At 37.7% G+C, this 24,384-nt stretch overlaps 3 protein-coding genes across 6 annotated transcripts; all 3 read right to left on the bottom strand.

Annotated features, from left to right (window-relative positions):
• Positions 1 to 6,016: 6,016 nt before the first annotated feature.
• On the bottom strand, positions 6,017 to 9,716 carry LOC113280878 (replication protein A 70 kDa DNA-binding subunit B-like). The gene is made up of 12 exons (XM_026529465.1): positions 9,485 to 9,716; positions 8,886 to 9,032; positions 8,624 to 8,803; positions 8,232 to 8,409; positions 7,843 to 8,113; positions 7,628 to 7,730; positions 7,413 to 7,537; positions 7,239 to 7,317; positions 7,018 to 7,162; positions 6,725 to 6,885; positions 6,526 to 6,646; positions 6,017 to 6,428 (listed from the first exon to the last, which is right to left on the bottom strand). The coding sequence occupies exons 1-12, from the start codon at positions 9,622 to 9,624 to the stop codon at positions 6,237 to 6,239; spliced, it is 1,842 nt and encodes a 613-aa protein (XP_026385250.1). The 5' UTR covers positions 9,625 to 9,716; the 3' UTR covers positions 6,017 to 6,236.
• An 849-nt stretch (positions 9,717 to 10,565) lies between these two features.
• Positions 10,566 to 12,933, bottom strand: LOC113280876. Its single transcript, XM_026529464.1, has 2 exons — positions 11,226 to 12,933; positions 10,566 to 11,035 (listed from the first exon to the last, which is right to left on the bottom strand). The coding sequence occupies exons 1-2, from the start codon at positions 11,976 to 11,978 to the stop codon at positions 11,024 to 11,026; spliced, it is 765 nt and encodes a 254-aa protein (XP_026385249.1). The 5' UTR covers positions 11,979 to 12,933; the 3' UTR covers positions 10,566 to 11,023.
• Positions 12,934 to 13,216: 283 nt separating this feature from the next.
• On the bottom strand, positions 13,217 to 17,087 carry LOC113280875. Of its 4 annotated transcripts, none has more exons than XM_026529461.1 (6): positions 16,742 to 17,087; positions 16,534 to 16,642; positions 15,328 to 16,313; positions 14,381 to 14,746; positions 13,885 to 14,051; positions 13,217 to 13,639 (listed from the first exon to the last, which is right to left on the bottom strand). In XM_026529461.1, exons 3-5 carry the CDS (start codon positions 16,272 to 16,274, stop codon positions 13,889 to 13,891), a joined length of 1,476 nt encoding a protein of 491 aa, XP_026385246.1. In that variant the 5' UTR covers positions 16,275 to 16,313; positions 16,534 to 16,642; positions 16,742 to 17,087; the 3' UTR covers positions 13,217 to 13,639; positions 13,885 to 13,888. The 4 variants fall into 4 exon arrangements, with proteins under 4 accessions (XP_026385246.1, XP_026385245.1, XP_026385247.1 ...); XM_026529460.1 differs by having other exon boundaries at positions 13,279 to 13,783; positions 16,742 to 17,086; XM_026529462.1 differs by having other exon boundaries at positions 13,279 to 13,783; positions 14,381 to 14,704; positions 16,742 to 17,086.
• Positions 17,088 to 24,384: the final 7,297 nt, after the last annotated feature.

Genomic DNA, 24,384 nt, shown 5'->3' with positions numbered 1-24,384 from the left:
AACAATTCAAATCAAAGAACATTAACCCTAACATTCAGTTGAATCATGTAATGAAATTACCTTTATGGAATTTGACGGTGGTATACTGGTATCGAACTGAATTGGAGGTGATTTCGATTTAGTGGTGAAGTGAAGAAGGAAGACTGCAGAAGAGAGGAAAGATAAAAAGAAACGGAGAGAAAAAAGTGATTAGGGCTAGTTAGGTTAGATTTTTGACTTATATATGAGAATTGACGGCTAGGATTAATAGTTAGGAGATCTAGGGTTAAGATAGGCGGGTGGGCGGGTTGGTTCGGGTGACATAAGCTGCTACCCACAACCGACCCAACATATGGTGGGTTCAGCTGTTATCACCCATAGTCGACCCGCGTCTAGGTGGGTTGGGTCGGATGCGGGTATTTTTCGACGGGTGTGGGTTGGGTCGGCGGGTAGGGTCGGTTTTGTGCATCCCTAAACGTATGTAAGATGCCCAGTGCGGCCATACCAGATGTGTTTTTAACCTGGAGCGAAAACTGATAACGGGGAGGTCGTAGTCACCACGATGAATAATCATCCGCGGTACCGTCTTAAAAGCAAAAGCATCCATAGTATCTGACTCGGGTTGCATAAGCCATCCAGGAGCGGAAGGATATGGCAATACAGGAGGGTTCAAAAGGCGAGGGACCAAGATGTCGTCAAGAGGAAAAACGCGTTTACCTCCACGGAGCTCCCTCAGCCTTAGCGCGCGCTTCAGATCGGGTCCGCTAGTGAACTCCGCGATCGTATATGACCTTCTATCCGCTGGAGCAGGTAGGAGAATTTCGTCTTGCCCCGAGTACTCGGTCTCCTCAGAACCTCTACTCATGGCTCCTCCAGACTCGGAGGATTCTTCCTATAAATTTTCGGTGGAACTGCTAGACATGGAGAGTATATGTGTATATTCGAGAATGAGGGAGAAAAAGAAAGATGGGGAATAAACAAACTAACAGGTCTATATATAGAGGGCTTCAAAGCCTGAACGTGGCGGTTACACAGAGGAGATGTTAACCGACAGTAACTGAAGAGAAAGAAGAGGGTTTTGCACGATTAAAGAAAATCAAGCGTCGCTCATGATCACGGAGTCAATGAAGAGGAAGGGTGAGCCCTCACCCGATGTTCTATGAAAAGAGGGGACGTTTAATAAATTATGTGACTATCGGGTCATTTAACGATTGACCCAATAGTCAGGGGGACTAATGTTGATACATAAAAAATAATATCCCTTAACGGGTCTAGGGTGCCCCCGAGAGGGATGACGAACCTAACATGAGACATGGGGACTTGGGGACTAAGCCCAAGCCCGAATGAGAAAATACCCATGAAGTGGAGAGGACAAAGAAGGTATTAATGAATAAGAAGAAGGATATATTATGGAAAGAATGACATTAGGAGTAATTAAGGAGGTTTATGACATGTTGCATGATGTCATAAAAAGAAAGGACTTTTGGAAAGTCTATATAAGAAAGGACAAGGTACAATAAAAGGAACTCTCTCTCTTATTATTCTTGGTATAGTGAGGTCACTTGGTGTAGTTAGGACGGGTAGAACCAAAACTAAAACTACCCTTCAACAAACACCACTCTTGATCCAAGCATTGCGAGATGAATCTTTAATAGTCAAGGAAATCAATAGTTTATAAATGTTTATTTAATTGTGCTCTTTTGATTAATGAATATTGTCTTAGATTTAAAATTAAGTCTAAATCAGTTTTAATTAGAACTAACATTTTATAAAAGCCACAATCCCGTCACATTGCGTTGCATAAGACATAATCAACATTGAATCCAGAAACATGGATTTTAAAGTGTTCATAGCATTCATCATGACTAAATTCTTTGTCGTTGAAAATACATATGAATTGAGTAGTTCAAAATGATTAAAAAGCTATTAAGATATTCATCAGTTCTTTGATAAAAAAATCCTGGATGATCTTGAAACACATTGTTCCATAATTTTGCAACCAATATTCAAACACGAATAAGATTAATATATTTTTCTCCAATGAAGTGACTTCAATCATTTCAAATGAGAGGTGTGGAGAAAATGTGAGTTAAATTGTATGTGAGATTGAACATTTATAAATGAATGATTTTCAACCGATAGATGATAAAACACACGTTGACATACATAATACCGAGCCACCAAGACTCTGTATGCCATTTAGTCCTACCTAATGGGTACATACATGATTTGCCTCATGCATATAAACCGGCCTTAGAACCAAATAGTTATTAGCATCAATTTCTGAATAATGCATGGGAAAAGAAACTAAGAAATGTATATGGGTATTGTGTATGCATGCAAAGAAAAAACATTTTCGAACTGACATCTAATTAGTGATCCAGCATCCAGAGACTAAAATTTGAAACCAAGAAGTATTTTTTTTTTTTTAGCTAGGTCAAAAAATTCATTAAAAGCCTCAAATAATCACAAGGGATTAGTAGTTGTTCTAAAGGTACTAAGATTGACTTCCAAGTTGGGTATCCATCTATCCTCCCATATATTGGTATTATTGCCATTTCCTATTTCTCAAATATTGTTTTGTTCAACTAGATGAATATCTTTACTAATGCACTTCCAAATCCATGAACTTGTATACGGAGTTTTTGCATTGAAGGCTGAATATTTTCTGAAATATCTAGGCTTAAGTTGTGTCACCCAAAGGGCTTCTGGCTCAGTTAGTAGTCTCCAAGCTAATTTTGGTATCATTGTTAGGTTGAACTTATGTGCATTTGTAAATCCTAAACCCCCCTTGCTTATAGGTTTACAAAGGAAAAAATAAGATTTTGGGTAGTAACCTTGATAGTTAGTTTCCTTATCCCACCAGAAGTCTCTTTGCAGAGCATCTATTTGTTTTGTTATTTTCTTGTGAAGGATCTCATTGATCCAATCACTAAGAAGTGGAACTCTCCTCTAATATTTGAATTGTTTCCAGAACATATTGCTAGGAACATCAACAACATTAGAATATCCATAAACAAACCAGACACTCTCAGATGGCTTCTTACCAACTCGGGCAATTTTACTGTTAAGTTTGTGTATAACAAGCTCAATGAAAGAACAGTGAACCACTACAATTTAGGTCCAGCCTGACTCTTTTTGGAAAAATTTATGGAGCCTTAATGTGTCTCAAAGAATTAAAAAATTTGCTTGGAAGTGTTTACAAAATGCAATCTCTACAAATCTGAAATTATCTAAATTTATGAAGGATATTCATCCTAACTGCTCCTTTGGTTGTCAAGAGCATGAATCCATAGAACATATGATGCTTTCTTGTCCCTTTGCCAAGACTGTTTGGGCTGCTGAGCCATACTCAGTTGAACTAAACTTTGACAATACTACTACCTTCTTAGATATTTGCAAGGAATGGCTAGGAAAAAAGGACCCAATTAGACCCATAGAAATCATATTGACTAAAGCTTGGTTCATCTGGAAGGAACGATGCAATAGAGCATTTTGAAACAAAACAACAAACTAGTTCTCAATTAGCCTTAGAAATACAAAGATTTCTAAACTTCTGGTATAAGGATAACCCTTCATTTAGAAATATCTCAGCAGATAAAATTGTAAATCCAAAATGGTTACCTCCTAAGAGAACACAAAAGAAACTTAATATTGATGCTGCTTGGATTTCTAAAGATATGCCTGCAGGTTTCTCATTAATCCTAAGGAATGATGCAAGCAAGTTTGAACAAGGCAGAGCAGGTCCAGGCACAGCTTCTACCCCAGAAGAACTGGACGCTCTAGGACTGCTGCAAGGAACTAAATGGGCGACAGAAAGAAGGTTAACAAACTTCAGTGTGGAAGGAGATTGCAAGAATCTGTTTGATTATTTGAATGGGATACCTTCTCAAATCTCCTGGAAGAATCAAGTTATTATGGATGAAGTAAAAGGAGATTTTTATTGTTGTCAAAACTTTTGGGTTTTTTCTATATTCCTAGAACTGCTAACAATGTGGCAGATACTCTTGCAAAAGAGGCAAAAAACTTCTCTAACTCTGTTGATTGGATCAGAGATCCACCTATTTGTATTTTGCAAAGTTTAGAAGTAGATACATCTAATGCAAGGGATGGACGTCCCAATCCAGCATTAGAAAACTCTATCACCAATGATGTAAGGGGTACTAACTCCATAAGTTAGTCTTTTGAATGCATTTGAACTTACCAAAAAAAAAATCTCAAGGATTTACAAAAAAAAACTAGGACAAAAAACAAATACGCCTCAATTTACAAAAGGAGGAGGCTCTCATGGCGCAACCCAACAGCTAAGGCCCGATGCAAGCATTCAAATGATCTCTGAGCACGCAACTAGCCCCTGCATTACCAAGATTTTGAAATGAAGCCCCGTCACGACACAACATTAGGCTATTCTCATCTGGAGGTACCCAATAGCATTCATCTGGAGGTACCCAATAGCATTCATCTGGAGATCCCCGCATGTGTTATGCTTATGCATATGGCTCTTAATTCTTAAAGAATAAGAAGAAACTAAGAGATGAATTTTTGCCTTCAGATTGTAGAAGTCCACCCTCACCCCTTCAAAACAAGCTGCATTTCTCGCTTTCCAAAGCGCTGCTCTCGTAATTAGGATAGCCAAGAGCCACATAGGTCCGCCTCCGCCACTTATTTTCTTATAGAAGGCCTTTAGATCCCTCTCAGCAGTGACCTTGAACACTCCCTCCAGCCAATTCCAGCATTGTTTTGCTACCTCACAGTCCCACAGAATATGTGAGAGGCATTCTTCACTGTTCTTGCACAAATAACAGCGTGAGGCTAGCTGTGTCACAGCATTGGGGATTTAATAACTTCCAGTTTAGGCTGCACAGATTTTCTCCATATCAAACTTGCACCCTCAAATGCAGCAACATGTTTGTTTCTAATCACTTCCACTGCAGATCTAACGGCAAATCTAACCAAGTGGTCAGGCAACCATATTCTCAGATCATCCCCACCAGCTGGAGCAACAACTGAATTTGGATCAACCCCACATCTGTCTAAAATTCTCACTAAGCTGTCTGAGAAACTCCAATTACCCTCAAGAATAATACTACTCAATGTTGCAAACAAGTTTTGCCTTTCTGAATCTGGAATGCCAAGGATTCTGGCAATGCTCCCTACACCCAGCCAATTGGCAAACCATAGGGAAATAGAGAAGCTAGCTATAACTGCCTTAATAAGAACAACTCTTGCCTGGAAAGAAAGCAAAGCACCAATCCAACCTGCAAGCCTTGCTTTTATCTTCTCAACCACCTCTTTAACATGATCGATTCTCACAAGACCAGACATCAGCTTAACTCATAAATAACGATCAGGAAAAGAAGCAATACCCATGTTCAGAAAAGCTGAAATGCACCTCTTCCTAGCATTAGAGCATCCACCAATATATAACTTACTCTTTGGCCTACTAACTACCTGCCCAGAAGCATCTTGATAAATGCCCAGAAGTTTCAATAAATGCCTCAAACTTTTCATACTACCTTTACAAAAGACCATTATGCCGTCCGCAAAGAAAAGACCCCCTTTCTTGTCACCATTGCCTTCAGTTTACCTTCCTGAACCAGTTCAGCACATCTTCAATCAAAACAAAAATTAGGGGAGATAGTGGATCCCTTGACGAAGACCCCTCTACCCACCGAGAAGAACCCTTCTGGATTGCCATTTAGAAGAACAGAAACTCCTGCAGAATTAAAATTAGTGTTGAAATACAGTTGGTATAAACTCCCAGCTGACAGTATCAAACGCCTGAGAATTGTCCAGCTTAAGGACTACATTCCCAAATTTTCTCTTCACTTTTAACTCATTAACTAATTCTGAAGCAAGGCAGATGCTCTCATTGGTCACCATTGAAACCAAGAAGTAACTGGTCACCACTGGGCTATACTTTTTCTTTACACAACAAAGTCACTGAAGGTCTGAGATTTTTAACTGGAGTGCAAAAACACTTCTCCTTTACGAATAAAATGAAGGTTTATCACCGAAAGGTATTGGGCAAAAACGCTGAGGCAAACTAACATTTCAATTTCCTGTTAAAAGTTGAAGCAACACAAAAGTAGTTTCGGTAAATTAAAATTAAATTATCGCTAACCAAGCTCATAAAACACCTAAATTGTTCAATTCCTATGATATAGGGCAAACTAACAATGTTAAACTAGAATAGCCAAGAACCTTTATATTACATAGATGGCATAAAAGAAAATGCAACAACTTCCTAAGATAATTTAAGAGGCTTGCAACTTTGACATCTCTTCCAGTAAATACTTTGATTCCACAGCAAAATCGAGTGGCGCCTCTGCACGGATAGTTATCCGTTGTCTTTTCTCGCCATTGTACTCGTTCTGAGCAACACTGACTCTAAATAGACGAGGAGTCCATGTTGCTTGTTTCAATTTCAAATGGAACTCCTTCTCATCCTATAAAAACAAAAGAAAGACAGATTTAAGAAACTAAAGTTTGTGCTTCGAATTACTGATGAAAAATGACTATGGAATAGAGCTAATTGTAAGATACCTGTTGTTTGATCTTGTCAAGTTCATCAGCGGAGCAACCTAATATTTTTTCTGCCTGGTCATTGAATGTAGATACCCAAGCTTCACCACTTGGGTCAGCAACTCTCAATGCCAATATATACCTGCACATACCAATTAGAGTAAGATTTTTGGTGTTTAAGTTCATAGGGCTCAAGATGTTTCCGTTTAACATTTCTTACCGTAAACTGTACGTATCTACATTCTTCTGGCATCCATCACAGAAATATTCAGACACATGACCAGTAGTCACTTTCTTGTTGCATGTCTTGCAAGCTTGGTACCACATCAGTTGTTCAGGCTTGATGAAACTGATGCATGCTTTGATGCTGAAAAATTGAGGCTAAACAAGAACAAGAACAAGAACAGTTAACACCACCATAGAGCTCATCCTCAGTTTGTCTCAAAACAAGAACTCATCGACATGTTGGGTTTCAAAAGCATGAAGAGAAACACGTAAGCATTTATTCATTACCTTTTCTCCTCCCAAAGAGGAGTTGCTGGTAATATGAGAAATGGTAACACGATCAGAGTAGAAGGATCTTGCACCACTACTTGTAGAATTGGTCAAACCAGCCCCAATAGAGGTCATTGAGGTTGATTTACCTTCAGATGCATACCTGTTACATAGAACGAGTAAGCAAACTGTACAATGTTTTAAAAGGATAAAGATTGAAGTATAGGTGCAATACGTACCAAGATTTGAGGTTTTCTGCTTCAGGAACATCTGGATTTACGACCACAGTGCTTTTGCCCAGAGATGACAAAGATACTCCTGAAAATACCATGGAAAAGTATCAGACTACTGTCCTTTACAGCATATAAACCGGAAAGTATACACCAACAGAGTGAATGAGTATAGAAGGTTACCTTGGAAGTCTCCAACCTTGAGACATTTGATTGCAACAATCGGATTGCTGTCAACAACATCTAACAACTCTTGCCCCATGGTGGTGGCAAGATCGTTCCATAAAGAAATTACAACAGTTTTGTTTCTGCAATTAAAATATCAACTTCTTAGACTGCAAGCCACACAGTAACATTTGTATAAAAAAATAAGTGCGATACAGTTCAGAGATACTTACGAGTCGTCAGCAATTGTTATGTCACGCTTTGGGATGGTCTCGTTATTAGCTTTCCTTCTGATGCTCATTGTAGGGGAAACACTTTGAAGAACCCCAATAACATCTGGAAATTCAAAACAAAAAGGAAAGTATAACAAAAGTAAATCAGACTACAGAGATCAAAACACAAAAAGCAATAGGAAAGGTTAATGCAAGGTGTGAGATTGGTGTTATACCTACAAGCTCCTTCCCATTCACATAGGTACCCAAATCGTCAATCTTAACAAAGTTGAACACTGCCTTTGGAATAGGACTTCCTTCTTCAGATACCTCCTCCACTTCAGAATTTTCATTCAGAGTCATCTCATAATCATTTTGGACAGTTTTGAACTGCTTGTTAGCAACTTTAAGAGTTCCTTTTGATATGTAATAAACTTTTCCCAATTCAAACTTATTGTAGAACTTGTTCGCAGCTTCATTAAACATTGTTGCTTGAATTTGTGTACCCTGCATAAATAGAATAGTTTCAATATATCAGTATAATCATAGTAACCCACTCACCGGGATCAATTAGTTAAGGAGGACATAAGAAGCAAACTGCACACATAGGAAGAGAGACACTTACATCTTGATCTGTTAATTCCACATTAAAGACACACCCTTCTCCTCTAGCATTCCTATATGTCCTGAGGTTGCCTTTACTTGTCAGCCGAACCTTTATAGTCCAATTCCCTTGGTAAGGATTCAGGGAAACAAGAGGATGAACTCTTCTAGTCATGGCCATTCGTTCAGAAGGAGCATTACTGAAAGTGAATACATTAGCCTCAGTTAGTATCCAATAAATCCAAACAGCACATAAAGCAAAAGAGAACCTTCTAACTACTTCAAAGGCTCGTAAAGGAACTCAAACAAGTTCTTAAGCAGCATACAAATGCAAGTATTTAACCTGCAGAACTCGATAATTTAAACATCTATCTAAAACAAAATAATCCCATTCGTAATTAGAAGCAAACTCACTTCTGATGCTGTTCATGGACAATTTGAGCTGCAGATTTAGCAACCACATCTTGCTTTGGCTTCAACACAATTCCAGTTTCTTGCTTTGGTTTGAATTCAATTTCTTGACTTTTAGGATCACTTCCAATCTCACTTTCAAGCACAGGAGCAACCACTTCACATTTCAAAACGATCAAACACCTGAAGAACTCAAATCAGTCAATATACGGAAATATATAATCTCCCATTAAAACATATAACAAATTAGAGGAAGTGGTCTTACTTTTCTTGCGTCTTTTGCATGATTTGTATGTTGTAATCCTGAACAAGGATGAGGCCAAGGTTTTGGAAATTTCCCAAATTGACATCAGATCCCATATTGGGTGGAAGCATTGCCTTGAGTTTCATTTTTCCATCACTGGCTTTGAATCTGAAAATCATCAATGTAAAGGAGGTAAATTTCAAGATAACAACACACCTAAAGGCAAATCCACAACATAAGAAAATCAATCTAAATCAAGGATTGAACAAACCCTAGGATTCGAAATCTTCTCAGATTGAAGACTACAAACACCAAATATCCAAACGAGAAATTGAAAAATTAAAACCCTAACAATAATACGAAAAGCTAGATCTGATTACTTATCATTAGATCGAATGAATCAAAGGATATTTCAAGATTCTCAAACCCTAAAACGACCAGATTTAGCAATAATAATCATTCATGAGAGTATTATTCATTCAGATCCACAGAAATAAGATTGAAACGAGAAAAACCCAGATTCCAAAACAGTAAATTTATTTCAGATCTAATTAGAGATTTTGACAAAACCCCTAGAAATGAAAATAAAAATGGATTCAATCAGAAGAAAAAGCACTTACGTAAATCTGCTTCCAGCAGGTTTGAGATCTACAACTTGAATAATGAGTTGAGGGATTTCAGAATCAGAATAAGAATCAAGAGAAGGGTTTGCTAGTATGGTTGAAATAGCATTTGGGGTTACTGATTTCTCCATTTCCATGGCTTGGATTTCTTAGGTTAGAGATAGAGAAGAAGAAGAAGAAGAAACAGGCAGAGAGAAGAAGAAAAAAAAAGTGAGATTGGAAACGAGAGAGAAGAACTGATGAAGACAAATGGGTAAGGGAGGTCCGTTTTGTATACATTCTTTTGGCGGCAAATTCTTCTAATTTCACCCCGCCAAAACAGTTGTCAAATTTTAAATCTAAGTTTTAGAGTTTTCATTTCGCGCCGAACGCCCAAAATATGTCATTTAGGGCATGAAATGGCGGGGGCGGGTTGAAATTTCAGTTTTCTTAATATTTTACTTAAGGCAACCACAAAACCACTATGAGCACGCGCATATTTAGCCATACGCGGGGCTTGTGCCGGAGGTATATGGTCATGTGGAGTGACTGGACCCTATATCTTGTTGAGCCTGATTATAGTCTGTCTGGATATCACTCCATAGGTTGTTTTTTAACTTCTGGAAGTAAAAATATCAGGTGTTTGGATATCACTCCATAAATTATTTTTTAACTTCTGGGAAAAAAAATGTCAGAAGTTAGTTTGGATATACAATTTCAGAATGATTTCTAAAAACAAAAAAATTCAATTTTTACGAAGTAAACACATTTTGCTTTTGATTTCTGCTGCTGGAAAAGTAGAAGCACTTCTGCTTTTGATTTATTATACAAATTATCCTAAAATTATTGAATCCGACCATCAAATTCTTAGTTTCTTAGTTTCTTGATTGTTGCGAGTGAACGTAGTTTGCAAATCCAAAATAACATGGAGTAGAAGTTTGTAAAATTTGGCTCATATGGATCTGTAATGTCAACAAAGTTAACATGTTTGGATACTAGAAGCAAAAGCCAACATCAGAAGTCGGAAGCAAAAATATTTTGCTTCACAAAAAGTTAACTTTTGCTTCTATAATTTCAAGAGAAACTTCTCAAAGTAGCATCACCATAGACTGACCTGGTACATTTATTCCTCCCAAAATTAATCAAAAAAGAACTTAATGTATCAAATTTGTAAACCGCCACTACATGCCGACACGACCAAAATTCTAAATGTTAAACTGCAACAAATATTTAGTACAGTATGAAATTAGTAGAGTAGCAAAAAGAGATTCCTCCTGCACAAGGCGTAAACAATGTACCAGACTTAGCACTGAGATGCGCGCTTCATTCTTCGCCTATATAATCCCCACCTTCTTCCCTTGTATTTCAATCTCATGCTTAATCATCACAACCATGAAACACCAAGTTGCCCAGATTTAGACATAAGAGATCTCAAAAGTACAAAATATAAGCAACCTAACCGAAATGAAATGTGATTCCTCGATCGAAACGGCTACGAATGAGATGTCATATTTTTCAGTTTCTGAGACTCCTATTAAATTTGTACCGTATATTGCTTCAACCTTCAAGCTAGAGAGACAGAAACCCAGAAAACAGAACAGCCAACAATCTCATCAAAAAACAACGTGAATAGCTGAGAAAAGGTTTGAGCATACCAACTAGTAACATGCATTGTCTAAAGTTCTGAAAATAACTCCGTGTAAAACCTAAAATAGGAGCAAACGACCTAAAAGAAAGCGTAATGCTTTAGTGATTTTACCGAATAGGGTCTAGTCACCCATCCTCTGACTCCTTCAGGAATGAACAGCATCCAGTCTTCGATAGAATCGATACAATCAAATTCAGCAACTTTGACTCCTTCAGGAATGAACTTTGTTAGTGAAATGATGTTTTCCATTTGCGCGTGCAGCTGATAGTCAGAGCAGGGGCAATGAGTATCATCATCCTCACAAATACCAGGGTCTGGGGCGATCCCTGACATCTTAGCCTCAAAAATAGCACGATTTTCCTCATTACAGGAGCGGGTGCCCTCTACCACGTTATAATGTTTCATTTGCAGGTTGTAGAATATAAGATATCCCCCATCAAACCAATACAACATCAACTGATCAGAGAAACTGAATATACGTGTAGGATGATTGTTACCAGTATTAGCATTAGTAGAATAGCCAAAGAAACGACAAAAGGGATCTTGTAATACGCTGTTCTCCTTCATTTTAACATCAAAAGTTTCCTCCTCTATCCACTTCTGCTTGACTTTGTCCTTCAATATATACAGATGGACCTTAAAACCGTAACCACAAAATCTAGTCTTACAACGGCGAGGGTGTACTCTCTCGGTCATCATTATCTTTTCGGAACGTGCAACACAAGGATATCCTTTAAACTCCAAAAGATGATGAACAACCTCTAAATAAGCATCCTCATATATCGCCCGGACCAGAGAATTACATCTAGTTGGGAGTCGAATGAGCTGAATTTTCTCATTACGAATGTCGAACAAGAGCAACATTTCGGTCTCAATGCCACCATCACAAGTATTAGTTACCCTCCATAAAAGATCACCCCCACAATGGTGGCTGATTTATGTGTATTTTTCCAAATTCTTGTCACCATTCGACTTGGAAAAGGAGAACAACCTGGTGGTGGTGAGATTTCAGAGGTTTTTGTATAAATAAGTACAACCTTATATTCTTGTGACGATGAATCAAAACCAAAACCTTGACATAAATGTTCTAATGATCCCCCTCCTCCTCCTCCCCCAATCTCAGTAATGAGGGTAAGTGTTTCACTCCTAAATGGATTAATGACAGTAATTTCTTCATCGTAATAACCAGGTTGACTCGCCCGTTTCACACAAGCTAAACCATTACAGTTACCTACTGATTCATACGCTACTAGTGGTGATTCTGATCCCATTATTAATTCAAAATTGTAAAAATTAATATTGCTATCATGTTGATTATGGCTATCCTTTTGTAAATTGAAAAAGTAATTTGCTATCCCATAATCATGATTATCATCTACGTTAAGGAGACTAAAGGATAAATTTGTGCTATTCATCTTCTTCTGTTGATGAGCTAAATGAGACCTAGCAAATCCCTTGTCATTAACAATAGAATTGTACCAGTACTTACTGACACAAGTGAACCGAGCTGTGCATCCCGAACTGATAATCTGGTCAAAATGTTCTCCACTACTAATTCCTGAGGAAGATATGGAGAAGAAGATGAAGAAATCTTTTTTTGCTTCTTCTTCTTCTGCTGCTGCTGCTGCTCTTCTTCTTCATCGATCATCACTCTTTTCCTCTTGCTAACCCAATTTATAATACCACAAATTACAGAGAACATGGTGTGAAATCTTTGACTGTAGCCTTCAGAAAGAAAGAAATTACACAGAATATGCAGTGAATACAGAAGAGCCTTTACACAATTAGGGCTTTCATTTCTCACTTTAGGGGATTTTTTACACGCCTCTGAGTTTTAAAATGAGCTCAGAAAATTTACGAACGAAGAAGACAGATTTAACCCCCTTTTCAAAATCAATTTCCCATTTTGCCCAAGCTTATTTGTTGTCCACCAAAGGTTGAAGTTCTGGACATCCTCTGAAGGAAGTCCAGTCAGTCGGCCAAAGTACTGGAAATTTGCCAAAAGGTTGAAGTTCTCAATGGTAGTAATTTATGAGAATCCACCGGGCACCCGGAGACGAAGTACATACACTTATGTTAAGCCTCTTATCATTCAAGCATACTTCAATAACTTTGGCCACAATTTATGCCAAATTACTGCAACTATCAGTTCAACAACAAGAAATGCAGCAAACTCAAGTTAAGCTATATTTGCATTCACTTCAGCGCATGCTGATGAGAGATTTATAAAATGGTGTTTACAAGATCAATCAGTCTGAACACAAATAAATGAAAGGTTGAGAAAAATCTAATACTATTATAACCGTTGTTACGTATGTATGTATGGATGTATTCAGAAGAATAATATACAGAATATTTTCAACAAGTATCATCATACAGTTTACGGTATGAATCTTTTACTCTAACCAAGAATCAGTTGCCAAGCTCCTCGTACAAATAAAACTTCTGTTCCGATGTTTATACTGATTTCAGAATACGCACTTCCCTCAACTATTTGTTCTTCCATCATTGTCCCTAAAGCAATCCTATAACACAACCGAATCAAGCACGGGAAGCATATTGGAGAGGGAAAGACTGACGACCAGCAGTAATGACAGTTTGTAATATCTGACGGGATACTGTAATGACCTCGCATTAAAGGTCATGATGATATCCAAAATGAACGAAATCTGAACAGGAAGGTAAAGCCACACAAAAGTATTACTGTTTTGAAATCTAGTTTTCATTTTCTTACTAGAGTGGCCACAAGATTCATGTCTTGAGTACTTACTCTGTTAGCATTTGCAGATATGGCAACAAGAGAAACAGCTGAACCATCTCGAGCCAAGGGTGTTAGGGGCTGCTGGAATGTCTTTGGACGGTGTATGCTGCTCTAGTTGTTGTAGCTCAGGATCCGTCTTAGCGGAGCTACTTTTTCCTCTATCCCCCGCTGTCAATCTGCAAAGAAACCAGTTTCCATTAGGAGCTGTTGAGAATAAAAATTCTAAAAACAAAATTTAGAGTCACGCGTTTAAAGTGAATGTTGTGTTAAAATGTGTCTGGTATCAGAAACTTGCATGTGAGACGAGCTTTGTCTACGAAGAGAGTAAAACCACTCAAAAACAGAACATATATGTGGATTTCCTCTTAGTAGATGAAATTGTAAATGTGGAGAAGCGCTCACATGGTGGACACATGACCCGTAGAAAGAATGAGAGAGAGAAATGTGAAATTGGGAGGAAGACAAAGTTACAGAATATAGGTAGAAAAAAGAGTGAGAAGCATACGTTCTAGATCGACAACAAAAGATTCTGCTACAGTTTGAACGGTAGCAGAACGCCCAACTACCGTTACAACAGGAGCAGGATGGCCAGGAACAGTAGCAGAACGCCCGTCTACAGTTGAAACAGTAGCAGGATGGCCATGCACAACAGTTGCAGGACGGCCGTGCACAACAGTGGCAGGACGGCCGTGCACAACAGCGGCAGGACGGCCGTGCACAACAGCGGCAGGACGACCATGCACAACAGCGGCAGGACGGCCATGCACAACAGTGGCAGGATGGCCGTGCACAACAGTAGCAGGATGGCCTTGCACACTTCTTTCTCCTTCTGCAGCACATAAAGGGTTTCCTCATCCACATAATCAGACACCTTAATACATATATGAATGCATATATTAGATATGCAGACACGTGAACGGATAACATTAGACACGTTTTGCATCCATCAAAAGGAGGAAAAGAGAGATACTTACCAATCTACAAGCATTTAAAGATACATTCATAAGCATGTTGAAAAGGAAAACGACCAGTTATACAAAGAGCAACCTGTGGTTTCGTCTAAAAAAATATACAAGCACAATACTTTCCATGTGGGAGTGTTGGATCAACAAAATAAGAAAAGCCTGGCAAGGGAAAAGTTTTGGGGAAGATTTAAGTCATCATCACCTAAACATCCTCTAGAAAGAGCAAAACCATTTCTGACATTGATCCTATTCAATATCACGTTAAGTAACATACGCGACATATAATTTAAAATAAATTCACAAACAACGGAGCAAAACGCGTTTTGATGCAACACTTATCAATCCTACCTTTGGCAAGTCAGCTTCAACAGCTCATAGTTATATAGAAACGTCATAAATAACGCCGTAACCACACATACGCACATAATAAGTAGTACTTAAAAGTGCTAAAATATGGATAAGATATGAAATTTTTTCTGCAACTTACATGGGAAAAGCAAAAGATTGGACGCTGGTTCCACTTTCATCAGAGCGGGGAGAGATACTAAAAGAAAGGCGGACCGCTTCGGTAGGTGCGTTTTCCTTATAACGGTCTTCTGCAGTAACCCTCAGGACCTCCTTCATGGTTTCTGCTGCTGCTTCAGTTACACCTAACTCCTCCCTCAAATTCAAAGTATTATTGTCAGATTTTACTACCGTGCTATCTTGGGGTGCACTAGTTTGGTAGCTGATAAATTCGCCAGAGTGCGGGTAAACCAATTCTCCAGACGACTTAGAATCAGGAGATTTTAACTCTCCAGACTTGTTAAGAGGAGGGTAGACCAACTCTCCTGATTTGGTAAGAGGATAGACCAACTCCCCAGATTTACCAAGGAAAGCCATTTGTTCTCTAGAGAAACTGTTATTCCCCACATGAATGCTGAACAACGATTCATTGGAAGCCACACTCCATTCTTGTGGTGTTGTGGATTTACTTCTTGAAAACACAGAAGACGGAATCCTGTAAGAGTTTTCAAAGTTATCTGTCCTGCCCATCACTTGGATTGGAGGGGATTGCTTCACCAATCCGCTTGACACATATCTTGGCGAGGCAGGTCCCAAAGAACCAAGATCAGATCCTTGGGATTTTGGAGAGAAAACAATGATGGGGATGTCCTCCTTGTCATGACCATTTGTTAAAGCCAAATGAGTATTTTCACCAAGTTTATGAGTGCCTGTTTGCGACGTGTTATCCTTGGTTCCTTCTAGATGGAAGAAATCTTCATCAAATGAAGAGCCGGACGAAGAAGATGAGGGAGAAGAAGGCGAGTATGAGGACCCAGACTTCTTGCTCGGCGTTAAAAGATCACTTTCGCTAAGAGTAGTTTCAGATTTTGTCATAGAATGATTATTACTGTCATGCCGCCCATCTCGAAATTCCATCATTGAATTCATGCTCTAACTAGGTCCCGAAAAACATCTTAATTATAAATGCTGAAACAAGAAAAAACATGAAACGGAACCATCAACAAAGAGCGCATAACCTTTAATCTTCCGAGTTTGACATACAAAAGATCAGATTATAAAGGGTCATTTTTTATTTACTATTTTTTTGCAAAAGCTGAAAGATAATTTATCTCACAAACATGAATGAAAATGCCATGACAAAAATTAATACAAGAAATTAAAGACAGCATTGAATTAAGAAACTTACTCAGTGGATTATATCTATCCAGACAATGGATTGATGAGCCGCCGGAACTGTGATTATTGGGTGCCGTAGAGGTAACGAGAAATTCAATCCTTTTGCCTCCCAAATCAATCTAGAGACAAAATTAGAAAAATTTAACAAAAATTGTTTCTTATTAACAGAAAAAGAAATGGAAAATGGAAGGATGAAACTAAAAAAATAACAAATTTACCTAGTTGAAATGATAGTTTGAAGATTGAGATTGGTGGTAAGAATATGAATCTCTGAGATGATTTTTTTTTTTTTGGGTTGTTTGAGTTGAAGAAATTAGAAAAAAGTAAAAATAAAACTGGAATTAGGAACTCAAAAAGTTAGAATTACGTGTGAAATGATTTGGATTAGTTGAAGGTGAACCGATCTTTTCGGGGTTTCTTTCCCTCCCTCCAAATTAGTTACGGGTTCACTTCTCCCGCCATCCTCATTCGGATTACATGTACTTTTCTTCGAAAATACTTCTCTGGAGCCGTCTACACCCACTCGGGGAGGAGAGTGGTGAACCCTTAATTAGGGTATTCGGATTAACTTTTGTGATTTAAGAAATCATTTTCACATTTTAAGATACACCTTGGGAAGTTGAAGCCTATTCCTATGCATATCTCAGTCCAATATATTTGCCATATATGCACCATTATGGGTACGCCAAAGTGCTAAACATATATGTCAATATGTGAAATATAACATATAGGCATACACGACAGACATTCCAGCTATCGATAGAGTGTCCATCGCTAGATGGTCAAAATCTCACTAGTTGGTCATTCCAGCACCAACGATAGTCATGATGTCACTCGCTGGTCTGATCATTGCTCATCAGTTCCTCATTCAACAGCTATAATTTCCCCCTTTTATAAATACTCAATTTCAACTCACACCATCCCAACTTCAAGTTCATTTTAACATGCCTAGTGCTCTTATAACCGGAGTGGCTAGCTTCACTCGAGAAGAAGATGTTTCTCTAATTCGATGGAGGAGCTTGCTCAAATGGTTGAAATGCTGATGAGCTTGAGGGAATTGGGGTATACAGAGTTGATTGCCTAATTGTTTCCATGTTCACACCACCACCAGGAGTCGTTGTGTCTGTTGGCAAAACCCTAAACAGACGTGCAGGAGTTGTAACATTTCATTTGGAGTAGAACTTTCTGGACCTCCTGCATAGAACGAAGTCTCAAACTTCTTTCACTTCCACGAATTCGCTGACTTGATCGACTGGGACTCATGCCTCTACAACTGGGACTCATTCCTCTACCACTGAGACTCATTCCAGTCATTCCTCTACCACTGGGACTCATTCCTCTACCAGTGGGACTCATACATCTAACACTGAGACTTATGCCTCTACTACTACTTGCACCATCATGACCAAAGAATCCTTGACTCATGTCAAACATCATGCTTTCCCTCAGTTTTTGCAACTCATCCAAGTGGAATCTCTGAAATCCATGTAACAGAGCATGATAATCGTTCAACTGGGTCTGATACTTCTCCGGTGTAGCATTGACCCCCCGGTATGGATAAGTCCGATCAGGTGCAGTATAAACAATTGGATAAGTAACAATCGGTCCAGATGTGGTGGATAGAGTCTGTACATCCCAAGAAAATGGTGGCACAGTTGACGATGAACCCGCTTGAGAAGGATATGCAAATGCATTGCCCGTCTCTGGTGGAGGTTGGGAAGGAAGAAATTCATCACCAAGTGGCATCATACCTAAAGCTGGGAAATCCATTTGACCCAAACTTTGCGGTTGCATAGTAATATTGGGCTTGAAAATAGTGTTAAATCAATATAGGTAGAAATTTACGTCCATCGGCTTCTGGACCAATTCATCAGCTTCTTGCCAATGATGGCCTCCCTTATCAATTTCAAGTAGTCGCATTCAAAAATCTTCACTTGGATAGGGGTTGACGGCTATCACCGTTATTTTCTGCATCTGAAGAAGTAGTGTTTTACCATAATACGAAACACCCTTTTCAGAAATAGGATTGTATAACACAATCCTTTTAAGGCTTAGTTGTATCATTCTGCGAGCTTGTTCTTCTTCGAACTCGGGGATTGCTTCATACGGCGTGGAGACAAGGTTAAGGCTTATTCCACACAGCTGTTGGATCCTCTGAACAATAGCAGTATGTTGACCATCTTCAACCTGTTCTGCTTGCTAATTATCTGAATCGTATTTCAGTATGACCGGAAAAACATTGGTGTGATTCTTAAGAGAAGGTTCCAAAACACGGAAATATGTATACCACCTATACTGAAAATAATAATATTATTGGATAGTAAATTTTTCATGTCAAAATAACAAATAAATAATGTGAAAAATATTGGTTATTACCTCCATCACTCCCCAAAAAGCATTAAAACTATCTTTGACACACGTCGAGCAATTATCAAGGGATATGTAAAGCTCTGTTAAAATTGGAGACCCCCAATCATATGTTGGTGCTTGCTCTAAATCTTCTCATGCTTCGAGAAAACCAATTAACACCACTGAGCTAGCATTTGGAAATAAACATTGGCTTAGTGTCCACAACACAAACAGACATTCGAGCTCCTCATAATGGTCGGGGAACAAATATGGTTGGGTAGCCAACCTCAACTGTTTCATTCTCCTAGCATAACGTTGTAAGAAACTTTTCAACCCAACCACTTTTAATCCATTTGCTTTTATTAGTCTGTATGAAGCATTTCCTTCTTCATCATTTGAGTATAAAGGAAGTCTTTCTTTCCATCTATCTTCTGATAACCAATTTAGTCTATTAAATGGAAATAAGTTTCCAGCACATAGAATTCTCGTTAACATGTACAAATTTATCGGTGTAACTCCTATTTAACAACATATTCATAATAAGAGTTTGTTGAATTTTATAAAACAAAAAACATAATCTTTGAAAAATATAATTTAAAATTTAATTAATAGAAAAAACTAACTTTCCGCATTCAAAGTCTTTGAAAAAGAACGTGTTTGTGGTCTTCCACCATCGTTTGAATATAACTTGAACTCTTTGGGTCCTGTGGTGTATATGATATAAATGTCACCAAGGATATCTTCAGACTCTATCTTGAACAACAGGGGGAAGTAACCGAAATATCGTACGGAACTCAGACCATCCACCACTTCGAAATACTAAATTAACTCGCTCCGGATGGTCAGATATGTGATTAGGGAGCACACCATCACCGTCTAATTATCTACAATTTTGAAACTCATATTCTTTATCCACAAAATAACTTAATCCAATGGCTTGGGTACGAGTAAATGTTTTGACTTTTCTGTTTCTTTTTCTTTTCTCACTCAAGAAAATTTTGATAAACTACAGAAGAAAAGAGAACATAAGAGAATAGATGAGAAGGAACGGGGAGGTGTGAAGGGGAAGAAGAAACGGTATGGTATTTATAGGCGTTCGAAATTCGAGCATTGGCAAGATTAATTCGAATGCTGGCGATATAGTAATATCGAGCGATACTAATGGTATCGCTAGCGATATTATTTATCTCGTTCCCTAGAAACTTTGACTTACGCTTTGCGCGGTCATAAACTCGAGTTATTCCATTCGACCGAAGATCCACTTGCTCAGTGGTTTTTCCATAGTGGCACAACTCGTTTGTCATGCCACCTGGTATGTCAAACATGTTTTTTTTTTTTTTGCATGTGCATAGGAATAGGCCTGAGAGCGTAAAGCTAGAAATTAGTTTGGCGATACAATTTTAAAACAGAAACAAAAAGGTTAATTTTTTGTGAATTGACTTTCTTTACTTCTGATATCTAGAGAAACATAAGCACTTTGCAATTCAACTTCTGGAAGTCGAAAATAAGCTCTAGAAAAATTTTCCAAACCCCCTTTTTCATTTTTCTACTCTTTTATCATTTCAAGTCAACTTTCGGTCATCTTGATGACAACTTTTAGTAAAGAAACCACTTGCTCATTGATATAAGTGTCCCAGAATGGGTTTATGGTAGATCGTCCAACGTCTACTCAATCAAGCTGTCATGCGCATAACCGCGTGACAACAAACATGAGCTCACGTCTGTATGCAGTTAAACGTAATACTATAGAGATGCACAATACATATTCATATTTATAAGAATATTCAACTCTTCATTTTGATTGTTACTTTTTAAGTCCTTTGAACTAAACTAAAAAGAGTAGGAATGTTGACAACTAACTTTCACAACCTAGCGGTCAATGATTTTTTGGTTCTTTCATTAGTTTTTGAAGACACGAGTAAAAAGGAGATTAGTAAAAGTTTTATTTTTGGTGTGGACTCTCTGCTATAATAGAGTCTAATGATATCATATGCTTGTTCTGTAATGTGGCACATTAGAGCAGGAGGTTAATATCCACCTTTTATTGCATTGTGAAGAGACTACTAAGGTATTGGACTATTTCACCAGTAGTATCTTCGGGAATGGCCTAATAGGAAGAGAAATATTAAAGATGTTGACACTCCTGCAGTATCTCAACATCTCAAAGACTATTAAATTTCATAGACTAACAGATAACTTCACAAACATGATAAAACCTGTGATTTGAGAGTTGTTTCAAGATTTATCATCTGGGAAGAATAATACACCGAGGGCACACTTCCATTGATTTGATTATACTTGCTTAATACTTTTTAGCTTATTAAGAAAAGATTACTTTTCTATAGTTTCTGAATATTCACTATTCATTTCCAGTTTAATATTTCCGACGATCTAGTGAAAGAAAAGTCTGACCCAAAAATAATGAATAGAACATTGTTGAGAAATGAAGCCCTAGAACTGGAACATCTTTATTTATTTTAGGACTGGGAATCATATTGTACTACCTAAGTATGGGAGTGCTACAACATTTTATAATACTTTTGATGTAAGGGTTGAAACGGCGTTACTGATATAGTCATATAGACCTTGCTCCACTTGCAACTTGCAAGTGCATTGGATAGATTTAGTAAAAAAAATTGGTTTTAGCTATAAAGGTTGCTTGATTTGATTTCGAAGGTTATTTGATTTATATGTTAACTTTCAGTAAAATATTGGGATATTGTTTCTTGTTGAGCTTTCACTGTTAAGATTAAAGAGAATCTAAAGGCTGACAAACCTGATGCCTTTGCAACTAATAAGGTTAATGACCCTGTTGTCATTTAATCTATTAGTGATTCACAATCACATGTGCAACAGTCTTATATCTTGATTTAGGTTTTATAATGTTAAAGTGAATTGCTACTTGCTAGTGTTTTCTTTTTGAGTGAATGTCACCTTCAACTATAACTGTCATTTTTTTGGAATGTTTACGTTTATGTTTTACACTTCCATTGTATTGGTGTTTGTTTTTAATGAACTTTCAGTTTCAGGAAACTAACATAGCAGTCGATTAATCAAAATCCACTGGAATAAACCGAAACCGTCTAGAAACTGAGCAGATGGTTAATGGCTCGGTGGTAGTTGAAATCGAGTGTAATGGTTTCGGTTTTGCTGGATACCAAGCCGAAACCAATTATGTACAACCCTAACATTGTCTGATCTTGAATAATTTAACTATGAATACAACTAGGAATGTTAGTACTCCATTCCTGGCTTATTTTTTATGTTCTAGCAATCTTGGATAAAATATATGCTACTTTGTTTCTGTGTTTTGGAACATGATAACATGTCTAAAATTTATTAATCTTAAAATTTTCAATAACATCATCTACCTAATATTGACGTTATATTCTTTCGGTAACTGCATTTACCACCGGCTCCAAATCCATATCAAAATTCACATGCTCCGACTTTAGTTGTTGAGCCCACTGAACTGTCACCCCTAGAGCTTGTAGTTCTGCATGTTCTGCATTCACTATAATGCTAAGGAAGGCACATTTGTTTATCTTTGAGATACTTGCACAATCACGAATGATCATTCCAATACCTCCAGATTTGGTTAAATCTTTAAAAGATCCGTCACAATTAATAGTAAGAATCTCAGGTTTTGGAGGTAACCAAACTGAGTTAGAATTACTTATCCTAGTTACATTCCCGGTGAGAGATATGGGACGGTAAGAAAAATGATGTGCTTATTCAAGTTTCCTAGAATTCTCACAATAGTCTTGTCAATATATATATATATATATATATATATACTACGTATCACCCCGGCCTACGGCCGGGGCTCAATCTTTTTCGTTTTCGTGTTGTTGTTTGATCGGCTGGTCAGTATTCTACCAAAATCTTTTTTAGTCATTCGCAAAACTAATTAGATTATAACGGTCAAACATCGATCTTATAAGTTAGTTCGGACTTGCGTCCCTAGTATTTGTGGTTGCGTCAAATTAATCGGGGCTTACAGCCCCGGTCGTGGTCCATTGAGGATACCATAGTATTTTCTTGATCGGGTCAAATTAGTCGGGGTTTACAGCCCCGGCCGTGGTCCCTTGAGGATACTATAGTATTTTGTTGGTCAGGTCAAATTAGCCGGGCTTACATCCCCGATCGTGGCCCTTAAACATTCCCTAATGTTTTGTTGGTCGGGGTTGTGACACTTAAATCTCGCACATAAATCTTTACCATGTTTTCTATTTTATTTGTTTTTTTAGAAATAGCTTTTAGATTAGTTAAGGCTAACTTAAACTTTCTTGATAAAGTTATGGTACAAATCATTATGCTTATTGGATGATTGAGCGTTCGATGGACCAGAGTATATCTGGTGTATACGAATAATCTTCATGGAGGGTCATCCACCAAACATAATCCAAACAGACCCTTAGCCATATGTTTTCCGTGAAGATGTATTAGTAAGGAGATATTTGGTTGCATTAAACATAAAACCTCTTACCCAATTCACTCCTCTTCCTCTATTAGGTTTTCTTTCTTCTCCTTTCCTCTTTAGACCAATTTTTTTTTAAATCATCAGCTCTGTTTTCTTTTATTTCACCGTATCCATTCTTTAAATAATCCATAATAATAACTTAGTATTAATAACTCCGTATTATTAAGATATAGAAAGACGAAGTTAAGAATTAGAAGTCGTTAATGGAGGGGAAGAACTATAGATAGAAACCATCTGTTGGTGAAACCGTTAAAGAATGATGCTCTTTTGTTCTATAAATACGTCTACTTAGTGTTAGGCTATATTAACGGAAACTTAGTCAAATTAGGAAATCCGACGCTGCAGTCAAATTAAGAAATCCAAGGATCCGACGTCGTTAAATAATCTTTAAAATCATATTTTTATTAGGAAGCCAAGGGATCGGACGGACATCTATATAGGACATATAACTGATCGATCTTCATCGTGGGATGACGAATCGATGGTCGGATTTATAAGGCTACACACACACAACTTCTTTTTATAATATATATATATATATATATTTTGAAATACGACTTCACATATTTCAGTGCAAATAACCCAAGCTAGAATGGCTCTTCTTTCAATTTAGGTTTCAGTTATTTGACCTTTATGACAAGGGATAATCGGACTTTGGTACTCAGATTTTGTCCATATGCAGCCTTTGGTCTAACATTTGCCCAATGTTAGGGCTTGGTACCTGGACTGGATATTGACTTTGGTTGACTCGGTTAAATGTTGAATTTTCTATATAAACCATTAAAAATTAAAATTAAAATTAAAATAATAATTGTGCCGTGACGAGGTCATCCTCGTGGCAACTATCGTAAGGGTGCACTTCTTAACCCTTGGATATTGTATCATCTATATGCATACATCTCAAGACAAATATTTTTACGATATTTCTTATCTTATAAATCCCTACGTCATGTGCTATCTAGTCTAAAGTCCTTCCTAAACTGTTTTATTTTTTCTTCCTAAAATCCTAGAAAAAAAATCACGAGGATT

This window comes from Papaver somniferum, chromosome 5 (genome assembly GCF_003573695.1).
Source record: "Papaver somniferum cultivar HN1 chromosome 5, ASM357369v1, whole genome shotgun sequence".
In the NCBI taxonomy this organism is placed as follows: domain Eukaryota; kingdom Viridiplantae; phylum Streptophyta; class Magnoliopsida; order Ranunculales; family Papaveraceae; genus Papaver; species Papaver somniferum.
Note: the sequence above shows the minus strand (reverse complement) of the source record. Positions and strands in the feature narration are given on the sequence as shown.

Bases quoted from the DNA above. Each gene is read 5' to 3' on its own strand.
- LOC113280876 (XM_026529464.1), bottom strand. From the start codon at position 11,978: ATGTTGCTCTTGTTCGACATTCGTAATGAGAAAATTCAGCTCATTCGA.
- LOC113280878 (XM_026529465.1), bottom strand. From the start codon at position 9,624: ATGGAAATGGAGAAATCAGTAACCCCAAATGCTATTTCAACCATACTA. The intron at 8,804-8,885 runs GTAAGACCACTT...TGAGTTCTTCAG, and splicing joins ATGCAAAAGACGCAAGAAAA to GTGTTTGATCGTTTTGAAAT. The intron at 8,410-8,623 runs GTGAGTTTGCTT...ATTCACTTTCAG, and splicing joins GTCCATGAACAGCATCAGAA to TAATGCTCCTTCTGAACGAA.
- LOC113280875 (XM_026529461.1), bottom strand. From the start codon at position 16,274: ATGAATTCAATGATGGAATTTCGAGATGGGCGGCATGACAGTAATAAT. The intron at 14,747-15,327 runs GTAAGTTGCAGA...ATATGTATTAAG, and splicing joins CAATCTTTTGCTTTTCCCAT to GTGTCTGATTATGTGGATGA. The intron at 14,052-14,380 runs GTATGCTTCTCA...GTTTCTTTGCAG, and splicing joins TTTTGTTGTCGATCTAGAAC to ATTGACAGCGGGGGATAGAG.